We start from the raw sequence: 21,764 nt of genomic DNA on the forward strand, positions 1-21,764 counted from the left end.
TGATTGGTTGAAAAAGCAACCAATCAACAGTTCAGTTTCTGAATATACAGTAATTTTATGTTTGTTTAACCTTGCTAGAGAAAGTATTTCAATAGGTGGTAGCTAATTTGCTTTTAAAACCTCACGTTATCATCTTAAGATAACCTAGTAAAGTTTTTTAAAAATTACAAAAATTAACTGGGAGAAATTTTGATGAAGAGGCTGTGCAAAGTCACTAAGTAGCTCTCTACTCACAGCTACTAGTTTCAAAGGAAAAAAGAGTAAACGTACAGGGGAGAAACTGGACAATACCTTCAGTGGGTGATCAAGTTAACGTCACTAACCATCGCATGTCTCCAGATAAGACACTGAGAAAAATGTATCACCATGTACTGAAGTGTTTCAGGGGAATCTAATTCACGAGGAAACATCAGAAAACCCCAGAAGAGGAATATTCTTTTAAGACAAAACTGTATTCTTCAAAAATGTCAGTGTTGCAAAAGATTTTAAAACAATGATTGTGGAAATGTTCCAGATTAAAGGAGGTTATGAAGATATGACAACTAAAGGTAGTATCTAACAGACTGAAGGAAAAGAAATGTTACAAAGAACACTGTTAAGTCAACTGACAAAACCAGCATATGAATGATAGATTAGATCAAAGTATTTTCTCTTGCAAAACTGACTGAGGTTTGGTAACTGTGCCAATTATGTAAGAGCGTATCCTTATTCTTAGGGAAAATACTACAGGACCTAAGTACTCTGATGATTACAACATACTCTTAAAGGGTTCCCATCCCCCGAATCTATACGTTTATACACACACACACGCACACACGCACACACACACACGGAGAGGAAAAAACTACGGAGAATGTTAAAAACAGGTGACTCTAGAATAACAAGTCCACAGGGGGTCCTGCACTATCGTCATTCTTATAATTTTCTCTAAGACTAAAATTATATCCCAATAAAGTTTTAAAAAGTTGGAATCAATACACAAAAAGAAAACACTCAGATGCACACTTTCTCAATGTCAGATTCAAGGAAACCATCAACTCCTGGCAGGTGAGCTCCTTCGGATGGAGCGCAGGGCTTTAGGCCAAAGGGCACAGGATGAGGATCAGAAGGAAGGATGGAGCAGGCGGGAAGAGGGAGAAAGGCCAGTTACAGACATCCTTAGCCAGTCCCACGGGCGGAGCACCTGACTCTCCCGCGTTTCTTGGGCGGGGACGCAGGCAGCCGTACAGGAAGATGACGCAGCCCGGGCAGTGGCCCGCGGGGCTGTCACTCCACAGAGCAGTTCCGTGGCGGCACTGAGAAGTGCCGACCCCACCCGCCCGCCAGGGGGGTCTCGCAGAGCGCGGGAGGGGCTGCCATGACTAACCCTGCAGGGTGAACTGTGCAGCCGACCTTATACAGAACATTCAGCTCATCTTCTAGTTTGATTCACTGCAGGAATGATTTACTGACAATTTTTACCTTTTTATGTTTGTAGCAGATAGCTTCTAATTCCCCTTGATGATTTTGTAATATATATGCAAGATTATGAGATACAGAAATAGAAAGTAAGGAGGAACCAAAACACAAATGCCAAGCTTGCTAATAGTAAAGGAAATGCTAGAGCAGGGTGGGGCTCTTGTCAGCCTTACAAGAATGGATATACTGACCAGAACCTGACTTTTCTAAATTCTTTCTAAAGCTCAGTGGCCAGAAATACTTAGCAGCATTTCCAGGTCAACTGATTTTGTAAAAAAAAAAAAAAAACCTTTCCATAGGGAGTTGATCTCTCACCTTCAAATGAAGTTTCAAAGATCTGAAGCAGATTGTTATTTCAGAATCAAAAGCAGATCCTGCTCATAAATAGAAATATACATTGAAAGCCACATTTTGAACAAAACAGGAAAACGTTCAAACCATGTGGATCTTCTGATTGTAACTCATTATTCCTTCCGTGGATCTTTCCAAAAAATGAGATTGTTCAACCTATAAAATAAGGTTTTGAGTAGACGTCTCCTGTTCTTCAAAACCTTATAATCTACTACTGTCTTTTTCTGTGAGTAGGAGATACACTGGGTGCCAACAAAATGTCCAATCCTATATTGCATCAAATTCTAATACAGCATTCAGGATGGCTGTCAAGTAGACTATTACACAAAAGGCCAGCATTATCCTAACAGCAGCAGCAGAAAATAAAAAAGATCTATGAAAAACCTCACAACATTTTCTTTAAAAGAAGAACTAGAAAGAGAATGATACTCTTTTTTTGGCTGTGGAGAATGAAAACTGTCTGGAAGATTAGGAAGTTCTATATAGCAGAGTAACTACAGTTTTGTATAGTTCAATCACTCCATATAACATATAAGACTTTGTAATGGAGTTCAACTCATGCCGGTTCTGCTGCTTATAAGCTGCTTGTCATCGGGCAAACCTTCTATGCTATGCCTGTTTCCTCTCATCTGTAAAACAGAAAACAGTGACAGACTTGTCTGAAGGATGACATGAGTTAGTGCCTGGAGCACAATCTGCCCTTGGTCAGTGTTCATCACCATTACTAATACCACCAATATCACCACAACTTGGAAGAACGAGCACACAAGAACGGATAAGGCATTGTTTGCAAGAACACCACAAGCAATTACCAGAATATTGATGCAAGCACCAGATCAATGGAGAGAACAGACAACCCTAAAGCATTATACACTCGTGTATTTTTTAATAAAATAAATTTAGCATAATAAACTAATGAGAAATGACTTATTAACAGATGGTTTTGAAAAACCGGCTAAGTGTTTGGAAGAAAATCAATTGAGAGTCTCATTGAATATTACATTCTAGATAAATCCAGATGGATTTTAAAGATTTTTTTTTAAAAAGCACAAAGAAGAAACATATAGGTACAATTTTATATTAACTTACAATAGGGACAGACTTTTACAATGTTAAAAAAAGAAATAAAGAAAAAAGAAATCACCCAAGTGATAAACTGAGAAATGGAATCAATAAGATTTTTTAAAAAGTTATTTACCTTACAAAAGATCTCTTTAAGCTAAAAGGAAAAAAAAATGGGGAAATGAACGAACAACTTAGATGTTTAAAAATTCCCAACAACTGAAAAAATTTTACCCTCATTAGTACCTTAAAAATGCAAATCAAAACAAAGCCACATGTTTATCAAAAGTCAGTACAGTGCTCAGTGTTGGCAGAAGTACAGCAAGACAAACATGCCTGCACACAGCAGGAGGTGCAAAGTGACACGTGTCACACACGCAACAACCCTGGAAATCCACGCCCTCCACCCAGTATTCCACATCATTCCACCTGTAGGTCCCTACAGGGAAACAACCATGGCTGGATAAAGACTGAGGTACAAAGAGGGAGTCTTGCAAAGTTACTTGCAACAGTGATAAATAATCTCAATGTCTGACACTGAAGGAGTAATAGTTACATCAGAGATGAAAATCCATACCCCAATATATTATGCAATCAATAAAGTATTAATTTTTTCTTTATGGCCATGCCACATGGCTTATAGGATCTTAGTTCCACAACCACACCTGAACTCGTGCCCCCTACAGGGGAAGTATTGAGTCCTAACCACTGGACCACCAGGGAAATCCCAAAGTATCACAGTTTTGAAGATCATATGTGAAACCAGTCCCATATCACTCAATAATATTAAATGAAAAAGCCCACACCAATAAAACTATATTTGGCATTTTCCCCAATTCTGGATGACTATTAAAAAAAGAAAAAAAGGTATAGAAAAAGGGCAGAAAATATGCTAAGTATGGTTAACTCAGTGATAAGACTGAGTTATCCATATTCTCTTATCTTGTATTTTTTACACATTTTCTACCTTAAGTATATGGAAATTTAATACTCAAGAAAATAGTAAATGATGTCAAATAAGAGAAGATGTAGCTACAGAATGAAAAAAAACCAGCAACAGTAAACTCTACAAGGGACTTTCTAAGGGCCTTACTGCGTCTAGAATATTTCCAGCCTGTTCCCTATTTCATTCCCACGTGTGCCCATGATGGTGACTGCCTGAGGAAAAGCTTGAGCAAGACCTCACAGCAGGCTGGCCCCCCTCCAGGCCTCTCCCTGGCCTCAAGCAGCTGTTTTTCAACACACATGTATGTTCTTATTTCCCAACCCACAAGAACAGCCCTGCTGACCTAATCAAAGAATAGTTTTTCTTATGCTTCTCAGAGTATTTAAAAATAAAAAACTCAGGATATTTTTCAACCATAGTGAAATTTCTTACACAGAGGAGGCACTTAAGAGACATTTCTTAACTTATTGTCAGAGTTTGTGTTTCCATACATCCTGGGCAACTGGATGTATGGAAACTGTCTATCTGTATAAAGACTCTCACCTGCCTGGAGACATAACCCTCCCAGACTTCAGACAATACTGCAAAACTACAGTAATAAAGCCAGCATGGTACTGGCACAAAAACAGACATATAGACCAACAGAGCAGACTTCTGCTGCTAAGTCGCTTCAGTCGTGTCCAACTCTGTGCGACCCCACAGCGACCCCGTAGCGACCCCATAGACGGCAGCCCACCAGGCTCCCCCGTCCCTGGGATTCTCCAGGCAAGAGCACTGGAGTGGGGTGCCATTTCCTTCTCCAATGCAGGAAAGTGAAAAGTGAACGTGAAGTCGATCAGTCGTGTCCATCTCTTTCCGACCCCATGGCTGCAGCCCACCAGGCTCCTCCGTCCCTGGGATTTTCCAGGCGAGAGCACTGGAGTGGGGTGCCACTGCCTTCTCCAATGCAGGAAAGTGAAAAGTGAAAGGGAAGTCGCTCAGTCGTGTCCATCTCTTCCCGACCCCATGGCTGCAGCCCACCAGGCTCCCCCGTCCCTGGGGTTCTCCAGGCAGCAGTGCTGGAGTGGGCGCCACCGCCCTCTCCAGAACAGACTAGACAGACCAAAAGTAGACCTGCACACTTAGGGCTAATTAATCTCCAGCAATGGAGGCAGGAATGTGCTGAGAAACTGATGATGGGAAAAAGACACACTCTTCAGCAAGTGTTGTTGGGAAAGCTGCACAGCTGCATGAAAATCAATAGAAGGTATCCCCTCACTCAAAACGTCTTACAGACTTAAAAAATAAAAACAAGACACCATAAAACTCATAGAATACAACACAGGCAAAGCATTCTGACACAAACTGTACCAATGTTTTCTTAGATCCCAAGGCAGTAGAAATAAAAACAAAAATAAACGAATGGGACCTGAAGGCTTCCCTGGTGGCTCAAACGGGAAAGTGTCTGCCTGCAGTGCAGGAGACCCAAGTTCGATCCCTGGGTTGGGAAGATCCCCTGGAGAAGGAAATGGCAACCCACTCCAGTACTGTTGCCTGGAAAATTCCATGGACTGAGAGGCTCCTCAGAGCCTGGTAGGCTACAGTCCATGGGGTTGCAAAGAGTCGGACACGACTGAGTGACTTCAATGTTTTCTTAGATCCCAAGGCAGTAGAAATAAAAACAAAAATAAATAAATGGGACCTAATCAGACTTACAAGCATTTCCACAGCAAAGAAAACCGTAAGCAAAATGAAAAAAACATACAGAACGAGAAGAACATATTTACAAACAATGCAACCAACAAGGGCTTAATTTCCAAAATATACAAACAACTCATACAATTCAATAACAACAAAAAAACAAACAACCCAATCAAAAAACAGGCAGAATACCTAAATAGACATTTCTACAAAGAAGACATAAAGATGGCCAATAGGCATAGGAAAGGATGCTCAACATCATTAATTATTAGAGCAATACAAATTAAAACTACAAGGAAGCACAACCTCACACTGGTCAGAATAACCAACATTAAAAAAAAAAAATCTACAGATAATAATTGCCAGAGAGGATGTGGAGAAAAAAGGGAACCCTACACTCCACTGTTGGTGGGAATGCAAGTTCGTGCAGCCACAATGGAAAATAGTATGGAGGTTCCTCAGAAAACTAAAAATAAGAGTTGCCATATGATCCAGCAATTCTACTCCTGGAAATATATCCAGAGAAAACTCTAATTCAAAAAGACACATGCACCCCTTACATTCATAGCAGCACATTCACCGTAGCCAAGACATGGAAATAACCAAAAAGTCCATTGACAGAATGGACAAAGAAGTTATTATATAATATAAATATACATTACATAATATATAAAATATTAAACTGTATTGTATATATACATTGTATGTGTGTATATATACACACGCACACATATGCAATGGAATACTAGTCAGCCATGAAAAAGAATGAAATAATGCCATCTGCTGCAACACAGGTACCACTTGAGATTATCATACTAAGTGAAGGAAGTCAGAAACAGAAAGAAAAGTATCACATGCTATCACTTATCCATGGAATCTGTACGGCAGAGGGGCTTCCCAGAGAAGCCAGAGGTTGGGAATCCACCTGCCAATGCAGGGGACACAGGCTCAGTCCTTAGTCCAGGAACTGGGAGCTCACAGGCCGCAGTGCAACTAAGCCCGCACGCTGCAGCTACTGAAGGCCTCGCGCTCTGCAGCCTGTGCTCTGAACACCAGGAGGCACCAGCGTGACACAGGCGTGCACCTCAGCTAGAGAAAGCCCTTGTGAAGCAGTGGGGAGCCTGTGTGCCACACTGAGGACCCAGCACAGCCAAAGGAATAAACAAATAAACAGGAAAATAAAAATCAAATAGAATATAGCACAAATGAACTCATCTAGGAAACAGAAGCAGATTCTCGGCACAGAGAGCAAACTCGTGGTGGCCAAGGGAGACGAGGGGCAGGGATGGGCTGGGAGTTTGGAGTGTCAGTCACTCCATCGTGTCTGACTCTTTGTGACCCCATGGACTGTAGCCCACCAGGCTCCTCTGTTCATGGAGTTCTTCAGGCAAGAATACTGAGGTGAGCAGCCATTCTCTTCTCCAGGGGATCTTTCCAGTCCAGGGACTGAACCTGGCTCTCCTGCACCGCAGGCAGGTTCTTTACCACTGAGTCACCAGGGCAGCCCTTGGGGGTTAGCAGATGTAAACTACTATATACAGACTGGAGAAGCAACAAGGTTCTATTGTACAGCACAGGGAACCATATTCAATATTTGGGATAAACCATAATAGAAAATAATATAAAAAAGCATGTATATATGCATGTAACAGTCATTTTGCTATACAGCAGAAATTAACACAACACTGTAAATCAACTATATTTCAATTAAAAAAATTTTTAAATAGGCTCTGACCTGCCTAAATGTGCTTTCTAAAACTTTAGAAAGTTTTCGGAGAAGGCAATGGCACCCCACTCCAGTACTCTTGCCTGGAAAATCCCAGGGACGGAGGAGCCTGGAAGGCTGCAGTCCATAGGGTCGCTGAGGGTCAGCACGACAGAGCGACTTCACTTTCACTTTTCACTTTCCTGCATTAGGGAAGGAAATGGCAACCCACTCCAGTGTTCTTGCCTGGGAAATCCCAGGGACGAAGGAGCCTGATGGGCTGCCCTCTGGGGTCGCACAGAGTCGGACACGACTGAAGTGACTTAGCAGAAAGTTTTACTTTAGTAAACTTTAGTTTCCAATGACCAATTGGAATTGGTCATTCCAATTGCCAATAGTAAAATCTGTCTCTCTCTAAGCTCCTATTTTTGTTGCCCAGTTACTTTAAAAATGTGTCTTTTTTTTTTTTTCTTCAGTATAAAGGCAAAACACTAATTCCTTTCCCTTCACTTCAATGAAATACATGAGATGGAAGAAAAATTTCTGCTTCAGAAAAGAAACTGATGACCTTGACCTGCAGCCTTGGAATTTTTCCTACCTAGAATGTGAAAGTCTGGGTTTGGTAATCAAACTATAAAATACTGGAAAAGTCTGGGGTTTTTTTCCTCTTTTATTCTAGCTCTTATTCCGGTCAGTACACGATTTCTTATATAATCCTGCAGCTAGACATCAAGCCCATATGTACACACTGGCCCTCCCGGGATTGTCTGCTCTAAGCAAGGTGCGTAAAAATCAATTCCTTCTATCGATCCAGTACCCAAAGCCAGAGTCATCATCTGGAATTTTATTTGAAGTATTTCACTTGCTTCTCTAACATTTAAGTGGAGAGGTATGTACTGGGTGGGAAAATAACTAGAGATGAAAATACCATGTTTCCTGACGGCTTCCACACAATACAACAGGCACCAGAGTCCCCAGCAGAGGGAATGAGAGAAAGTTCCAAGAGAAAGAAATTAAAGCAAAAAGGTAAAGGAAGCAGGCAGGGAGCAACAAAGCCAAGGGGCAGGTGGGCACAGAGGAGCAGCAGGTGCAAGACCCCAAGGGGCCTCAGAGTCAGAAGCTGCCCTTTGCAGGCACACCCAACATTTCCAGCAGCCCTGAGCACTTACCAAAGCCTGTCTATTTCAGCTGAGCCCTGAGTATCAAAGAAAAAAAAGAGCAGAGAAGCCAAGATACGAAGAGCCCACTGACCACAGAAATGGCAAGTGACAAGGGCAGAAGGCTGGCACATGGGGGGCAGGCTGAGCCGTGTGCGGGAGGATGAGGAGGACAGGCTGCAGGAAGGCCACACAGCACAGAGTTGATAAAGAACCGCCTCTCGAGACAGGTCCACACTATTCGATTTTCACAAAAGTACATCAAAGTTGTACGTCGATAACAGATGATATAAAACCCATATTCCTTAATATGGCCCACCAAAACCTCGCATGGAGTGACTCCGCCCACCTCAGCAAGCATCCCTCCTTCCCCACCTGCTCCTGCCCAGGGCCCCGAGGCCTCGGTGTCTCTGCTCCTGTCACCCACAAGGCTCTCCCCAGACCTCCACGAAACACCCCGCTATTCTCTCCCACAAGTGATGGCGCCCTTCTCACCTTTTCATTCCATCCAAATGCCGCCACCCCAGAGCTCTTTCCCGGTCACCAGACCTAAAGTCAGCTCCTCTCATCTCTCACACAGCACTCCGTTTGTTTTTCTTGGCAGCATTTATGACAATTATCCATTTATTTGCTTAATATCTACATCTCCCACTAGAATGAGAGTTTTGAGAGAGTAGAAACATGTTTTGCTCATGACTATTTATCAAGGATTTGATAAATATTTGATGAATAAATGCAGAAAACAATACACAATCTATAAAGCCAAAAGTTGGTTCTTTGAAAAGATCAACTAAACTGACAAACCTTTGGTTATTAAGTCCAAAAAGAGACAACAGTTAAAATGCATGAAAGAAGGGAAAATATTAACAGATTTTACAAAGTAAAAAGGATTATAGGGGAATATACGAACAACTGTATGCCAAAGTAAGTAACTTACTATCTAACAACATGGACAAATAAATTACTAACAGACACACAATTACCACAACTAATTCAGCATGAAATAAAAAAAACCAGCAGATGTATAATAAGTGAAGAAATTGAATTCATAATTAGAAAGCTTCCCGTGAAGAAAAACCTAGGCCCACATGGCCTTACTAGTGAATTCCAGCAAACATTCCAAGAAAAAATTATTAATACCAATTCTTCGCAAACTCACCAAATTGAGCTTCTGGCTGAGGCAATTAGGAAAGAAAAAATAAAAGGCATCCAAAACAAATAGGAAGAAGTAAAATTTTCCCCATTTGCAGATGATATCATTTTGTAAATAGAAAATTCTAAGAAATGCACTAAAGAACTATTAGAACTATTAGTCAGCCTAGGTTGCAGGATACATTAGTAATGAACATTCTAACAATAAAATTGGGAAACTTTTACAAAAAGGTATAAATTTTTTAAAAAGAAGTGTAAGACTTGTATGCTGGAAACCTCAGAACAATGTGACTGAACAAAATCAAAGACAGTCTAAGTAAATATGAAGATAAGTCATGTGCATGGGTCAAAAGATTCAATATTGTTAAGATGGCAATGGGGCTTCCCTCACAGCTCAGTCAGTAAAGAATCTGCCTGCAATGCAGGAGACCCAGGGTTGGAAAGATCCTCTGGAGAAGGAAATGGCAACCCACTGCAGTATTCTTGCCTGGAGAATCCTTAAGGACAGAGGAGCCTGACAGGATACAGTCCATGGGATTCCAAGAATCAGACATGGCTTAGTGACTAACCACCACCAAGAGGGCAATACTCCCCAAACTGATTGACATACCCAACACAACCTCTATCCACATCCTAGCTTCAGAGATCAAACACTGTCATTCTTATATAAGAACAGATGGAAGTGACATGAGGATAAACTGAATAGAATTGAAAACAGAACTGAACTGATTTGTAAAAGAGTGTCAGTATAATTAAATGGAGAAAGAAGTCTTTTCAACAAATAGTTCTGAAACAACTAGATATGTACATGCAAAAGAATGACTTTTAATCCATACCTTACGCCATACACAAAAACCAATTCAAAGTAGACCACAGACCTAAATGCATTAGTAAAGCTATAAAGTTCTTGGAAGAACAGATGGAAATAAATCTCCATCAAACAGCATCAGGCAAAGCCTTCTTTGGTAAAACGCCACAAGCACAAACAACATAAGAAAAATAAGACGGACTAGGCTTTTCAAATATAAAATCATTTGTGTCATCACATCTAGAAAGTAAAGACAACTACAGAGAAGATAAATACAGGTGTCCCTTGGTATCCAAGAGAGACCAGTTCCAGGGCCCACCCACATACACCAAATCCAAGGATGCTCAAATCCCTCATATGAAATGGCACAGCAGTTTGTCTTCCACAACCACAGATGTGGAATGCACAGATACAGAGTCAACCGTATACCAGCAAATCAGTTATCTGAAAACAGACTGGTATCCAGAACTCACACAGAAATCTTACAACTCAGTAATAAAAAGACAACTGAAGCAACTAAAAAATGGGCCAAAGAAAAAGACATTTCTCCAAAGAAAATATACAAATGTCCAATAAGTACGTGAAAAGATGCTCAACATCAGAGATCAACAGGGAAGCGCATATCAGAACCACAATGCGATACTGCGTCACACCTACTAGACTGTACCTAATTAGAAAGAGACAGTAGTTGCAAGGCTATAGAGAAAATGAAACCTTCATTCATTGCAGGTGGGAATGTAAAACAGCACTGCTGGTTTGGAAAACACTAGTGATTTCTCAAAAAGTTATATATATAATTATTACCTCATGACCCAGCATTTCCACTTGTAGGTATATACCCAAGAGAACTAAAACAGATGTCTACAGCGAAACTTGTACATAAATGTTCAGAGCAGCATCATTCATAATAGCAAAAAGCAGAAACATATCCAAATGCTCATTAGCTGAAGAACAGATAAAGTATCTGTGGTGTAGCTATGCAATGCAATATTATACAGCCATAAAAGGGACAAGGTACTGATATACACTGTGATATGGACAAACCCCGTAAGCATTACGCTAAATAAAATAAGCTGGTCACAAAAGACCACATACTCTATTATTTCCTTCTCAGAAAACATTCAGAATAGCCAAAGCTGCAGACAAAAAAGTAGGATAGTGGTTGCAAAGAACAGCAGAGACACAGGAATGGAGATTGCTTACGGGAATGGGGTTTCTTTGGCAAAAATGTTCAGAAATTGGGCTGTGATAGTTGATTGCACAATCCCATAAGTATATGAGAAAAAAACTGAACTGTAAATTTTAAATGGGTGAATTGTACAGTATGTGAATTATATCTCAAAATGTGCTCAGTTGCTCAGTCATGTCCAGTTCTTTGTGACCCCTATGGACTGTAGCCCACCAGGATCCTCAGCCCATGGGATTCTCCAGGCAAGAATACTAGAGCGGGTTGCCATTTCCTGCTTCCGGAGATCTTCCCCATGCAGGGATTGAACCTGTGTCTCCTACGTTTCCTGCTTTGGCAGGCAGATTTTTTATGCTGAGCCCCCTGGGAAGCCCATACCTCAATAATGCTGTTTTTAAAAAAAAATAATAACAGGTAATACAGTGATGTAATGTATTAAGCTCTTACCATTACGTTCATATAATGACATTTTACCTTCCTAAATATTTATTTGTTGTGGTGTGAAGATAGGGTTAAAATATAAACAAGGGGAAGATCAGAGGAAAGACTTCTCTTTGGGGACTGTGGAAGCTTGGCATCAAAGCCCACCCGGTATAAAGTCTTACATGTACTGAATTTCTGTGACAAGGAATTTACTTGTAGTTCAGAGTGACGGTAAATTACGTAAGCGCAATCACTTGAAGACTTTTAAGTTATAAAACACAAAACTGACGTCTCAGTAGAGCAAAAGCCACTCTGTTCCCAGGGCTAGCAATTCCCACAAGGAACTAAGAACAGCAGGGCTTCAAAAGCAGAAAGACACACTCACATTCCTCAAGACTGGGAGCGCCAGCTGCTCAAAGGACGTCAGATCCACCACGTACTGCCCTACACGGCACTCACGCTTTCCAGGCAGAGGCTCTGACCTGAAAGAAAAAGATAGTACATCCCTCATTGAGAGACCCCAGTACTGACTTCTGATTTTTAGCTGCTCCACTGAGCCTCTGGCCTTCTCCATGTGCTAAACCATCCTTAAAAATCACCTACACAGAGAGCGGCAGTGAGCAACGCTGATCTGATTCCTCCTTCTCTCCTGGGAACAGGGCTAACAGGTGCACACCACTACCCACAGCCTGGCAGTTGCCTCCAAGAAGCTGGCGTGTCACCTATCTTAGAAGAGCGACAGAAACAGGGCCACAAGGCACCAAGTGAGAAGAGCTTACTATTCAGTGGAATAAGTCTGCACTGAAATATGGTATTTTCAACCTTGGGTTTCATATGATGACTTCAACCTCTGTTTTCTTTGATGTCAAGAAAGCCATAAAGGCTCAAGATTCTTTAAGACAGAAGGGACCACCTGGCTCAGCCCTGGGCCCCAGAAGAATAAAACACCACAGAGGGACGTCCCTGGTGGTCCAGTGGTCAAGATTCTGCCCTTCCAATGCAGGGGGCATAGGTTTGATCTCTTAGTCGGGGAATTAAGACCCTGCATGCCCTGAGGCATGGTCAAAAAGAAAAAAAACACTTCGGAAATGAAGCTGCAGTACCCAATTCTGGATAAAGGTCCTCGGATGCCAGACAACGTGACAACATCAAACCCTATTCTTCTTCCTCCCTGTCTGACTTCTTCTGTATAAAACCCATCGACAGGCACGCCAGAGGACTTTAAAACTTCAGTGGCTTTCTGGATCAGTGTTGTTTTGCCAACTCCTAGAGGAAAAAAAAAAAAAAAAGCCCGTCAGGAACCACTGCCTTGTTGGAGCACAGCAACCAGGAGAGACATGGGCTTCAAACAGCTTTTATGAATATTAACTTCACTTACCTTTGATTGCTCCAGGTGTTAAAACTTTTCCATTTCAAGCAGAAAACAAGCATAATAAAAATGTGAATGGTACACTGAAGTTTATTTTTAAATTCTGAGACATTATTAGTTTTGTCACATACATAATCGGAGAACCAACTGAGTGGTTTTCTGATGATAATTTCAAGTGCAATTTGCATCCAACAAGACAAGCTTTTGTTTTCTCCTCAGTTTACTCTTCTTGAGGGAGCAAACTTTTCCACCTAGAAAGTAAAGCTGGTCAAGCTTCAGGCAAAGGCTAGATGCTTTAAGTTAGGATTTCAAGGCACTCTGAACCTATGTTTAACAGTGGGAACATCCCTTCATTTCTCCTTGGATGTACAATGTATGGCTCCCCAAAACGGGACGCTTGGATACCTCCAACACTGCTAGAAATGGCAATTTTTCAACTTTTTCCAGAGGAGCAATTCCATCAGGTTGGCCATGCCTTCCATCACCTCCTCAGTTCAGTTCAGTTTAGCTCAGTTGCTCAGTCGTGTCCGACTCTTTGTGACCCCATGGACTGCAGCACGCCAGGCTTTTCTGTCCATCACCAACTCCCAGAGCTTGCTCAAATTCGTGTCCATCAAGTTGATGATGTCATCCAACCATCTCATCCTCTGTCATCCCCTTCTCCTCCATCTTCAATCTTTTCCAGCATCAGGGTCTTTTCCCACGATTCAGTTCTTTGCATCAGGTGGCCAAAGTATTGGAGTTTCAGCTTCAGCATCAGTCCTTCCAATGACTATTCAGGACTGATTTCCTTTAGGATTGACTGCTTTGATCTCCATCACCTTCTAGAATATTCCCAAGTATTCCTTTAATTTGCCCCCAATCTCTTCCCAAATTATAACCTATGCACCTCCACCCACTCATCCTTGCCACCCAGGACCCCTTCCTTTCCTCCCAGCCTGGCCCATGGACTACTCTGATTAACCCTTGGGTGCTTACAAGTTAAATACTATTTAATGCTACTACTCACTGACACTGTGGAGCCAGGCCCTGGTCTCGCATGCCTCACAAGCATTTTCTTGCTTAATTCTTCTCAATCGCCCTCTGAAGCAGTTGCCACCCTTGTCCCTATTTTACAGAAGAAGAGACTGAAGCAGAGAGGACAGGCAACTTACCCACGGTCAGACAACTGAGAGAGAGCATACAGCTTCACAGGGGCCTTCATCTGCCACCATGACTTTGTTTATTTCATATGAACCTTGGTCTCATATAGATAAGTCAGTGGCATCATAATTACCCCAAAACGGGAAACCAAGTCTGCAACACAGCTATTATGTGACACGACAGGGTTGCAAATCATATTATTCCTAGGGCTGCCCATGCAGGGTCATCAGGGTTCCCTAAGGAGCTTTTGAAGCTTACTTGAAATAAAATACGATGTTATTCTCATTTAGTTCATTCTTCCTGCAAATTTCACCCTAACTAACAATGGCCTTTTGAAACATGAACAGCAGCCCACGCTCATGGCACTAGGAGACAATGTAACCCCAACCTCTGTCCCTCAGTAACTGCTGCTTTAGGGAAGGCATGGAAGAATCCGCTTAACACAGGCAAATGGCCTCTGTTGATGTGTAATTTGGGACTCTCTGAAACAACTTAATGTTGATTTATAACAGATTGTTAAATTATGGTATAATGTGTATAATGACATAAACCCACAGGAATCTCATGCAACCATTAGAGAACACTGTTTACCTCTGGAAAGAGCTTACTGCTTAGCATGGAAAACAGACCACAACATATGAAAATAATATGTGGAGAAAAAGCAGGTTAAGAAACAGCAGAAATATACAGTAGTATTCCATTACTTTTTTTTTTTGAAAGACCACAAATAACAAACATTGGCAAAGATGTGGAGAAAAGGGAACCTCGTACGCTGTTACATGTAAACTGGTGCAGCCACTATGGAAAACAGTATAGAGGTTCCTCAAAAAACTAAAAACAGAACTATCATATGATCCAGAAATTCCACTCCTGGGTACATATCCAAAGAAAACGAAAACACTATTTTGAAAAGATAAATGTACCCCCAAATGTTCATAACAGCATTATTTACAAGATATGGGAGCAACCTAAGTTTCCATAAGAGATGAATGGACAAAGATATGGTATACAATACAATGAAATACTATTCAATTGTAAAAAAAAAAGAATGAAATTTTGCCATCTGCAACATCATGGATGGGCCTGGAGGGTATTATGATTAGTGAAAATTCAGGCAGAGAAAGACAAACACTGTGTGGTATCACTTATATATGGAATCTAAAAAATGGAACAAACTAGTTTTATATAATAAAAAAGAAACAGACTCACAGACAGAGAGAACAAACTAGTGGTTACCAGTGGGCAGAGGGAAGGGGTATGATGGGGAGGTTAAGAGGCACAAACTACTACGTATGAAACAAATGAGCTACACGGATATATTGTATACAGCCAATATTTTATGATACCTATAAACAGAATCTTGAAAAACTGTGAATCACTCTTATACACATGAAACTCACAGAATACTGTAAATCAACTATATTTCAAAAAAAAAAACAAAGTGAAGTAGATAGGTGTTTCCAGAAGAAAATGTTGAGAAGAACAGAAAGATTTATAGTCTTTGTTTCTGTATTGTTGTAAATCCAAGGGACTTTCAATTTCTTCTTTATAACTTTCTAGATTTTTTTTTTTTGGTCTTACAGTGAATACTCTTAATTTAAAAAAAAAGCAAAGCTATTTACATTATGCAAAGACAAAATGGAACAGCTGTAATAAAAGGGAATATCGTGGGTCTGATCTGTTAGGGAGAAGATTTAAGCCAAAAGGAGGCATTTGGCTCTAGTCCCTTTTTTCCTCTTCAGCTCTAGAAATTTTTCAGCTAATTTTTAATCTCTGTTAATTTAACTACCCTAGTGCTAGCTACACTGGCTAAGAAGTGACCTGTAGGAAGGAGACCCGAAACACAAAGACCCACACCATATTCACAAAGAACAGGTTGGAAACCCCAGAATTATTTTGGTTCTGGTTCTCCTATACAGTGGACCGTGAAATAAAGACTCATGTGCAGGCTGTTTAATTTGGGAAGCAACACCCGAAGATAACACACTGGTGGGGAGGTGACTGCATTATCAAACAAGTTATCAGAGGGTAGTTTAATCCCACTGAGAAATCCTAGGAGACAGCTTTGGATTCAGAGTTCTCTTGTGTGATGAGTGAGGAAGACTTCCAACTGTCAAGGGTCAAGGCTGCTTCAGGGGACAGGAATTCCCGGGCCCTTCAGGCCTGCCCTGTGTGCAGGCAGAGGTGGGCTCCAGGGGTCAGAGAAGGCCCTCCAGGGTCACAGGCTGTACAGCTGGAAGTTGGGGGGGAAATGTTAAGTGTGAAGGACACATGAGTGGGGCCCTGAGAGTGTATATGAGTATCTCTGAGAAGATACCTGATATCTGAACATGTAGAGGTTCAGACAGCAGGCAGAGTTTGGGATTGGGTTAGTGATAGAAAGATACTAAGTCAATGAAAAAAGACATTAGAAAACTCCAAAGAGGTGGGGGGGAAATGTTGGGCATAAAGGGAAAATACATTATAGATACTCTCGGCTCCATGGCTCTTCTGTGGTTTACTTTTATAGTCAAAATACCATCAACACTGACCAATGAGCTAATTAAAATTAGAGTATAACTGCTTTGGGAAAACTGGGAGGAAGAGAAAGTTAGTGGGTTTAAGGCCAGGCTTAAGAAAGCTACACTGTAGCACTGAGTCTTTCAATCATGTGTATGCATATAAAACTTTTATAAAGAAGGAAATAGAAAGAAGAACCAGTATTGCCCTGGCTGGCTTCTGTCCTCACCCACCTCCGGGACTCAGGTAGGTACAATCATAAAAATAAGCCACCTCTGTTATGAAACACATAGATGTCTTGGGGCCAGGCTGCTGAGAAAATTTTCAAATAAAGTTTCAAATAAAGGACTGACAAATCAACTTTTAGAAGGCATTCTTTTACAATATTAAGGAGTACCTCTGGATATTAGAAATTTCTCAGAATACCCTCCTCCTCATCACTCCCCCATTGCCCTATAAATATAAAATTCCAGAATCTGCAACATTAAGTTAGCCTTTGGTCCTAAAAGCTAAAGATGCTCACTAAAAAAAAGGTGAAAGAGAATTTCAGGGCTGGGGTTACAATGGTTGATATCTGAATGCACAGCTAATCTGAAACTGCGAAGAAGCTAAAGAATCACTTTCTGCACTCAAAACCCATCTTTTTTTGTGGCTGTTCTCTCTTAATCTGTATGATGCTAACTTAATCTGATGCTGCCACAACCTTCCTGCCTCTTCTTTTAGTAACGCCTTAACTATGTGCAGCATCTTGGCTTAAAAGGCATCGATCTGTTCCACCAGTCTCTCATACTACCTCCTTTCAAAGATGAGACCTTCACAGCCTAAGGTTGGAGGGATTTGCATTAGAAGGGACCAGGCACCAAGGTAGGGTCTGGGTGGGGGTGCCCAGTACCCAGACCCCCTGTGTTGGGGTACAAAGGCTCTCAACCTGCGACCTCACTCATGCAGGAAATTGGGGTGGGGTGGGGCCGTCAGTGAAGGTGGATAGGGAACACGGTTGTACTATCCTGCAACCGGAATTCCACTCTTTCATGATAAATGCAGGCGCGTGTGGCTTTCGACAGAAATCAGACACTTCGGTGGTGGCAGAGATCCTGAAATATGGCCTGTGCACATCACAACTTCAAAGTGTTAGTCGCTCAGACCTGTCCAACTCTTTGCGACCCCACAGACTGTAGCCCACCAGGCTCCTCCACCACGGGATTCTCCGGGCAAAAATACTGGAATGGGTTGCCACGCCTTCCTCCAGGGAATCTTCCCCACCCAGGGATCGAACCCGGGTCTCCCACATTGCAGGCGAATTATTTACCGTCTGAGCTACCACGGGTAGTAACACTTCTGCCTTTGATCCTACGTAACACCTTAATACGGAAGCCCAGATGCTATCCCATCACAAGCTGGTCTCGCCCTCCTGAAGTTGGCTTCATTTCATTTTCCTTATGGACTCAATCACATTTTCCGGGAAAGGAAACGCAGGCTTCTGACCACCAAGCCTGTAACTTAACACCTGGAATTTTAGAGGCGGAGAGCACGGGCTGCCGCAACCCCACGCGCCCCCCACGCCCACCCCTCGGCCTCGTGGAGGGTGCGGACACGTGCAAGATTACCTGGGGGCCCAGTCAGGAACACGTGCCGGGCCATACGGGTAGGCTCGGGTGGGGGTCACGGCCCGGGTAGGGGTGGGGTCGAAGTCGCCCAGCCGGGTACGGGGCAGAGGTCGCGACCCAGGGTCCGCCCCCCAGGGCTGCAGTCCCCTCCTCCGCCGGCCGGAAGCAACGCGCCGTAAGGCCGCGCATGCGCCCTCTGCGCTCGGCGTCGGTCTGCGCTTGCGCCCTCTGCGCTTGCGCCCTCCGCTCCCCCTACGTTCCTCGCCGAGACCACCGTTCGGTGACGCAAGGGTGGTTAGTGTGGTCTTCCCTGGGTCTGTGTGCTTCAGTCTCCGTGTTGGACTTAGGTAGGGTGTTTGCGAGGAGGTGTCCTTAAAAGCCTTTTACTAAACCAGTGCTGCTCAGCTGAGCGCCGTTTACGAAGCTCTGGGACCGAACCTGGGAGCTGAAATTTCCCCAGGCTGCGGGGAGAGACCTCCTGAAAGAAGTTTGGGTCCTAGAAGCCTTCCCAAAAGAAAGAGGATTTGCTTCCAATTGGAACTACTTACCCAGTGTTGTGGCAGTCCACTCCAGTAATCTTGCCTGAAAAACCCCCCATGGACGGAGGAGCCTGATAGGCTACAGTCCATGGGGTCGCAAAGAGTCGGACACGACTGAGCGACTTCACTTAACCCAGTGTTGTCAGCCACCGCTGCAATGTGGTATTACCTGGTTAAAAAATGGGTGGGCTCCAACTCCCGAGATTCGGAGTGATTGATCTTGGGCGAGCCCTGAGCATCTGGATAGTTCTGAAATTGTTGAAACTCCCCGGCAGTTTCTATAGTCGCGTCTTCAATCGTGCATACAAAGAACAATTTCCCCCTCTTGCTACCGTCTCATAAATGTAAACCAACGCTAGACCCAGCCGGAGGATCTTCCTGTGCAAAGCATTAACTGGTTTTCCCCGCTCAGTTAACCCCTTGAGGGGTTTGATCCTGCGAAACGAAATGGCGGTGGCCTTGGGCCAGAGTTACCTGTAAGCCCTTTCAGTGTAATATATGTACAGTTTGTTTCGTGATCGATCATCCTTCATCCTGTCTGGGAAAGCAGTTTCACTGAGTGCTCATCTTAATTGTGTGGGCACACACAGGACTTCCAGAGCTCCTCTTAGCCTGGTTATTCATCAGTCAGATGACCTCCATTTCTTACTGTTTGAAAAGGAATCATGTAAAAGTCAGATTTGTTCAGTCGAGTTGTCACCATTACTTCTGCGACATTTATAACGCTGCATCACTGGTCAGGTAGGGCCTTCCACCCAGATTTCTTTCACCTCCATCGCAAACTGGAGTCAAGAACAGCAAATACAGTCAAGTAAGCCCACAGAGTAGTTTCCAAAACAAAAAAATATGTACACTGTAGTATGTATGATCTTCTTTTTATAAAAACAGCTATTTTAAAGTGCTAATTATGTAGGATTTCCATCACTGAAGCAGTTTGTGTTTGCAAGGTTCACCAGGAGATGGATTATTATATTTTGAAGTTATGCCTGGAATTCTGGTAGCCACCAGCAGACCTCAGTTTAGGTAGACTAGATGTAGAGGACTGATATTTCAGAATAAAAAAAAAATTCTTCCGAAGTTGGATGTTCTTTTTCCATCAAATCTATTTGTTTGGGCAGTTTACATGGATATCTGCACTAAACGGACATCAATTAATAATAATAATTAATTGATCTGAGTCTTTGATTTGTACAGTTTTCTTTGTGGGTTACACATCAATCACAACCAATGAAATACCTTATCTTAGAAATTAAGAACAAAAAGGCAAACATGATTAGTCACCCATTTTTAAATAAATAGATTATTAAACTACTGTGCTGCATCTTAACTTTTGCTTACTATCCAACCAGGGTATAATTACCTAAGGAACAGGTGATTCCAGTTCTTTCTTCCTGCAGGACCTGGGTGCCGGCTCGCTTTTGATAGAATGTAGTACAGCTGTTTATTAAAGCAGTTAGTAAGCATACATCTGAAGTCTCTACAGTTCCAGAGACTGTTTTCTCTATTGCTGCATCCAAGCACCTAAAACAGTTCCTGGCACACAGTAAGGGATGTACATGCCACGCGGTCTGTGCTATCTGTGGTGTATAAAGACATGAATAAGAAGAGCTCCTTTAGATTCTTGCCTTTTGAGGAATTTTTAATTGGTTGGCTAGAGAAGACCCTCCGGAGAAGGCAATGGCAACCCACTTCAGTACTCTTGCCTTGAAGATTTCATGGACGGAGGAGCCTGGTAGGCTGTAGTCCATGGGGTCGCTAAGAGTCTTAGACATGACTGAGCGACTTCACTTTCACTTTTCACTCTCATGCATTGGAGAAGGCAATGGCAACCCACTCCAGTGTTCTTGCCTGGAGAATCCCAGGGACGGGAGAGTCTGGTGGGCTGCTGCCTATGGGGTCGCACAGAATCGGACACGACTGAAGCAGCTTAGCAGCAGCAGAGGCCTCGGGCTGTCACAATCGTGGGGTGCTGTAGCGGAGGCTGAGTGAGCGCTGGTGAGGGGCCAGGAGGATGAGAAAAGCCTTCCCAGTCCAGTGACTGTGAGCCTGCTTGGAGGATGAGTAAGAGGCAACTGCAGAGAGCAAAAGGGGACACCTCTTAGGTCCCCTATCCCTTTGTGCCTCTGTGCCAGTCACCACTATAGTGGGTGGCTGTCCACAATCTGAAGTGGCAGGGAGTGAGGTGGTTAGAAGGAGATATAGGTGAAATAAAAGCCATGTGTTTCTGTGTGACCAGCCTAGCTTGAGTCATGATTTCTGGAGCCAGTCACAGCCAGGGAGATGGAGTGATCTTACTGGTCAGACTTGGGTCAAGTGCTCCCCTGGAGAGGGGGGTGATCTTCCCCTTTCAATGCCAGAGACCAGGCCTGAGGGAGGGATGCTCCCTAAAGGAGAATTTAGGCACTATTTCCACAGGGGCAAATGAATGCCAGGCTGGCAAAACAGATTCACATGTCTTTTCCCCACTTTCATATTTTTACATCTGCAGTACCCATAGTTGGTTCTGTTTTCTGTACTGAGGACATAATCCAAGTTTAAATTGTGTGTATATTAAGTCGCTTCAGTTGTGTCCAACTCTTTGTGACCCTATGGACTGTAGCCCTCAAAGCAAGAATACTGGAGTGAGTTGCCATGGGAATCTTCCCAACTCAGGGATCGAACCCACGTCTCTTATGTCTC

The 21,764-nt window shown here is 42.7% G+C and overlaps 1 protein-coding gene across 2 annotated transcripts in view; it reads right to left on the reverse strand.

Annotated features, from left to right (window-relative positions):
- NTPCR (nucleoside-triphosphatase, cancer-related) overlaps positions 1-18,703 on the reverse strand; it is a 41,372-nt gene extending 22,669 nt beyond the window's left edge. Inside the window, exons 1-3 of one of the 2 annotated variants that reach the window (XM_005698979.2) lie at positions 18,547-18,703; positions 13,032-13,194; positions 12,314-12,410 (exon numbers count right to left, since the gene is read on the reverse strand). In XM_005698979.2, the coding sequence (XP_005699036.1) occupies positions 12,314-12,410; positions 13,032-13,194; positions 18,547-18,580 (294 nt within the window). In that variant the 5' untranslated portion in view covers positions 18,581-18,703. The remainder of the gene's footprint in view (positions 1-12,313; positions 12,411-13,031; positions 13,195-18,546) is intronic. The other variant, XM_018042546.1, reaches the window with a different exon arrangement.

Source organism: Capra hircus, chromosome 28 (genome assembly GCF_001704415.2).
Source record: "Capra hircus breed San Clemente chromosome 28, ASM170441v1, whole genome shotgun sequence".
Classification (NCBI taxonomy): Eukaryota; Metazoa; Chordata; class Mammalia; order Artiodactyla; family Bovidae; genus Capra; species Capra hircus.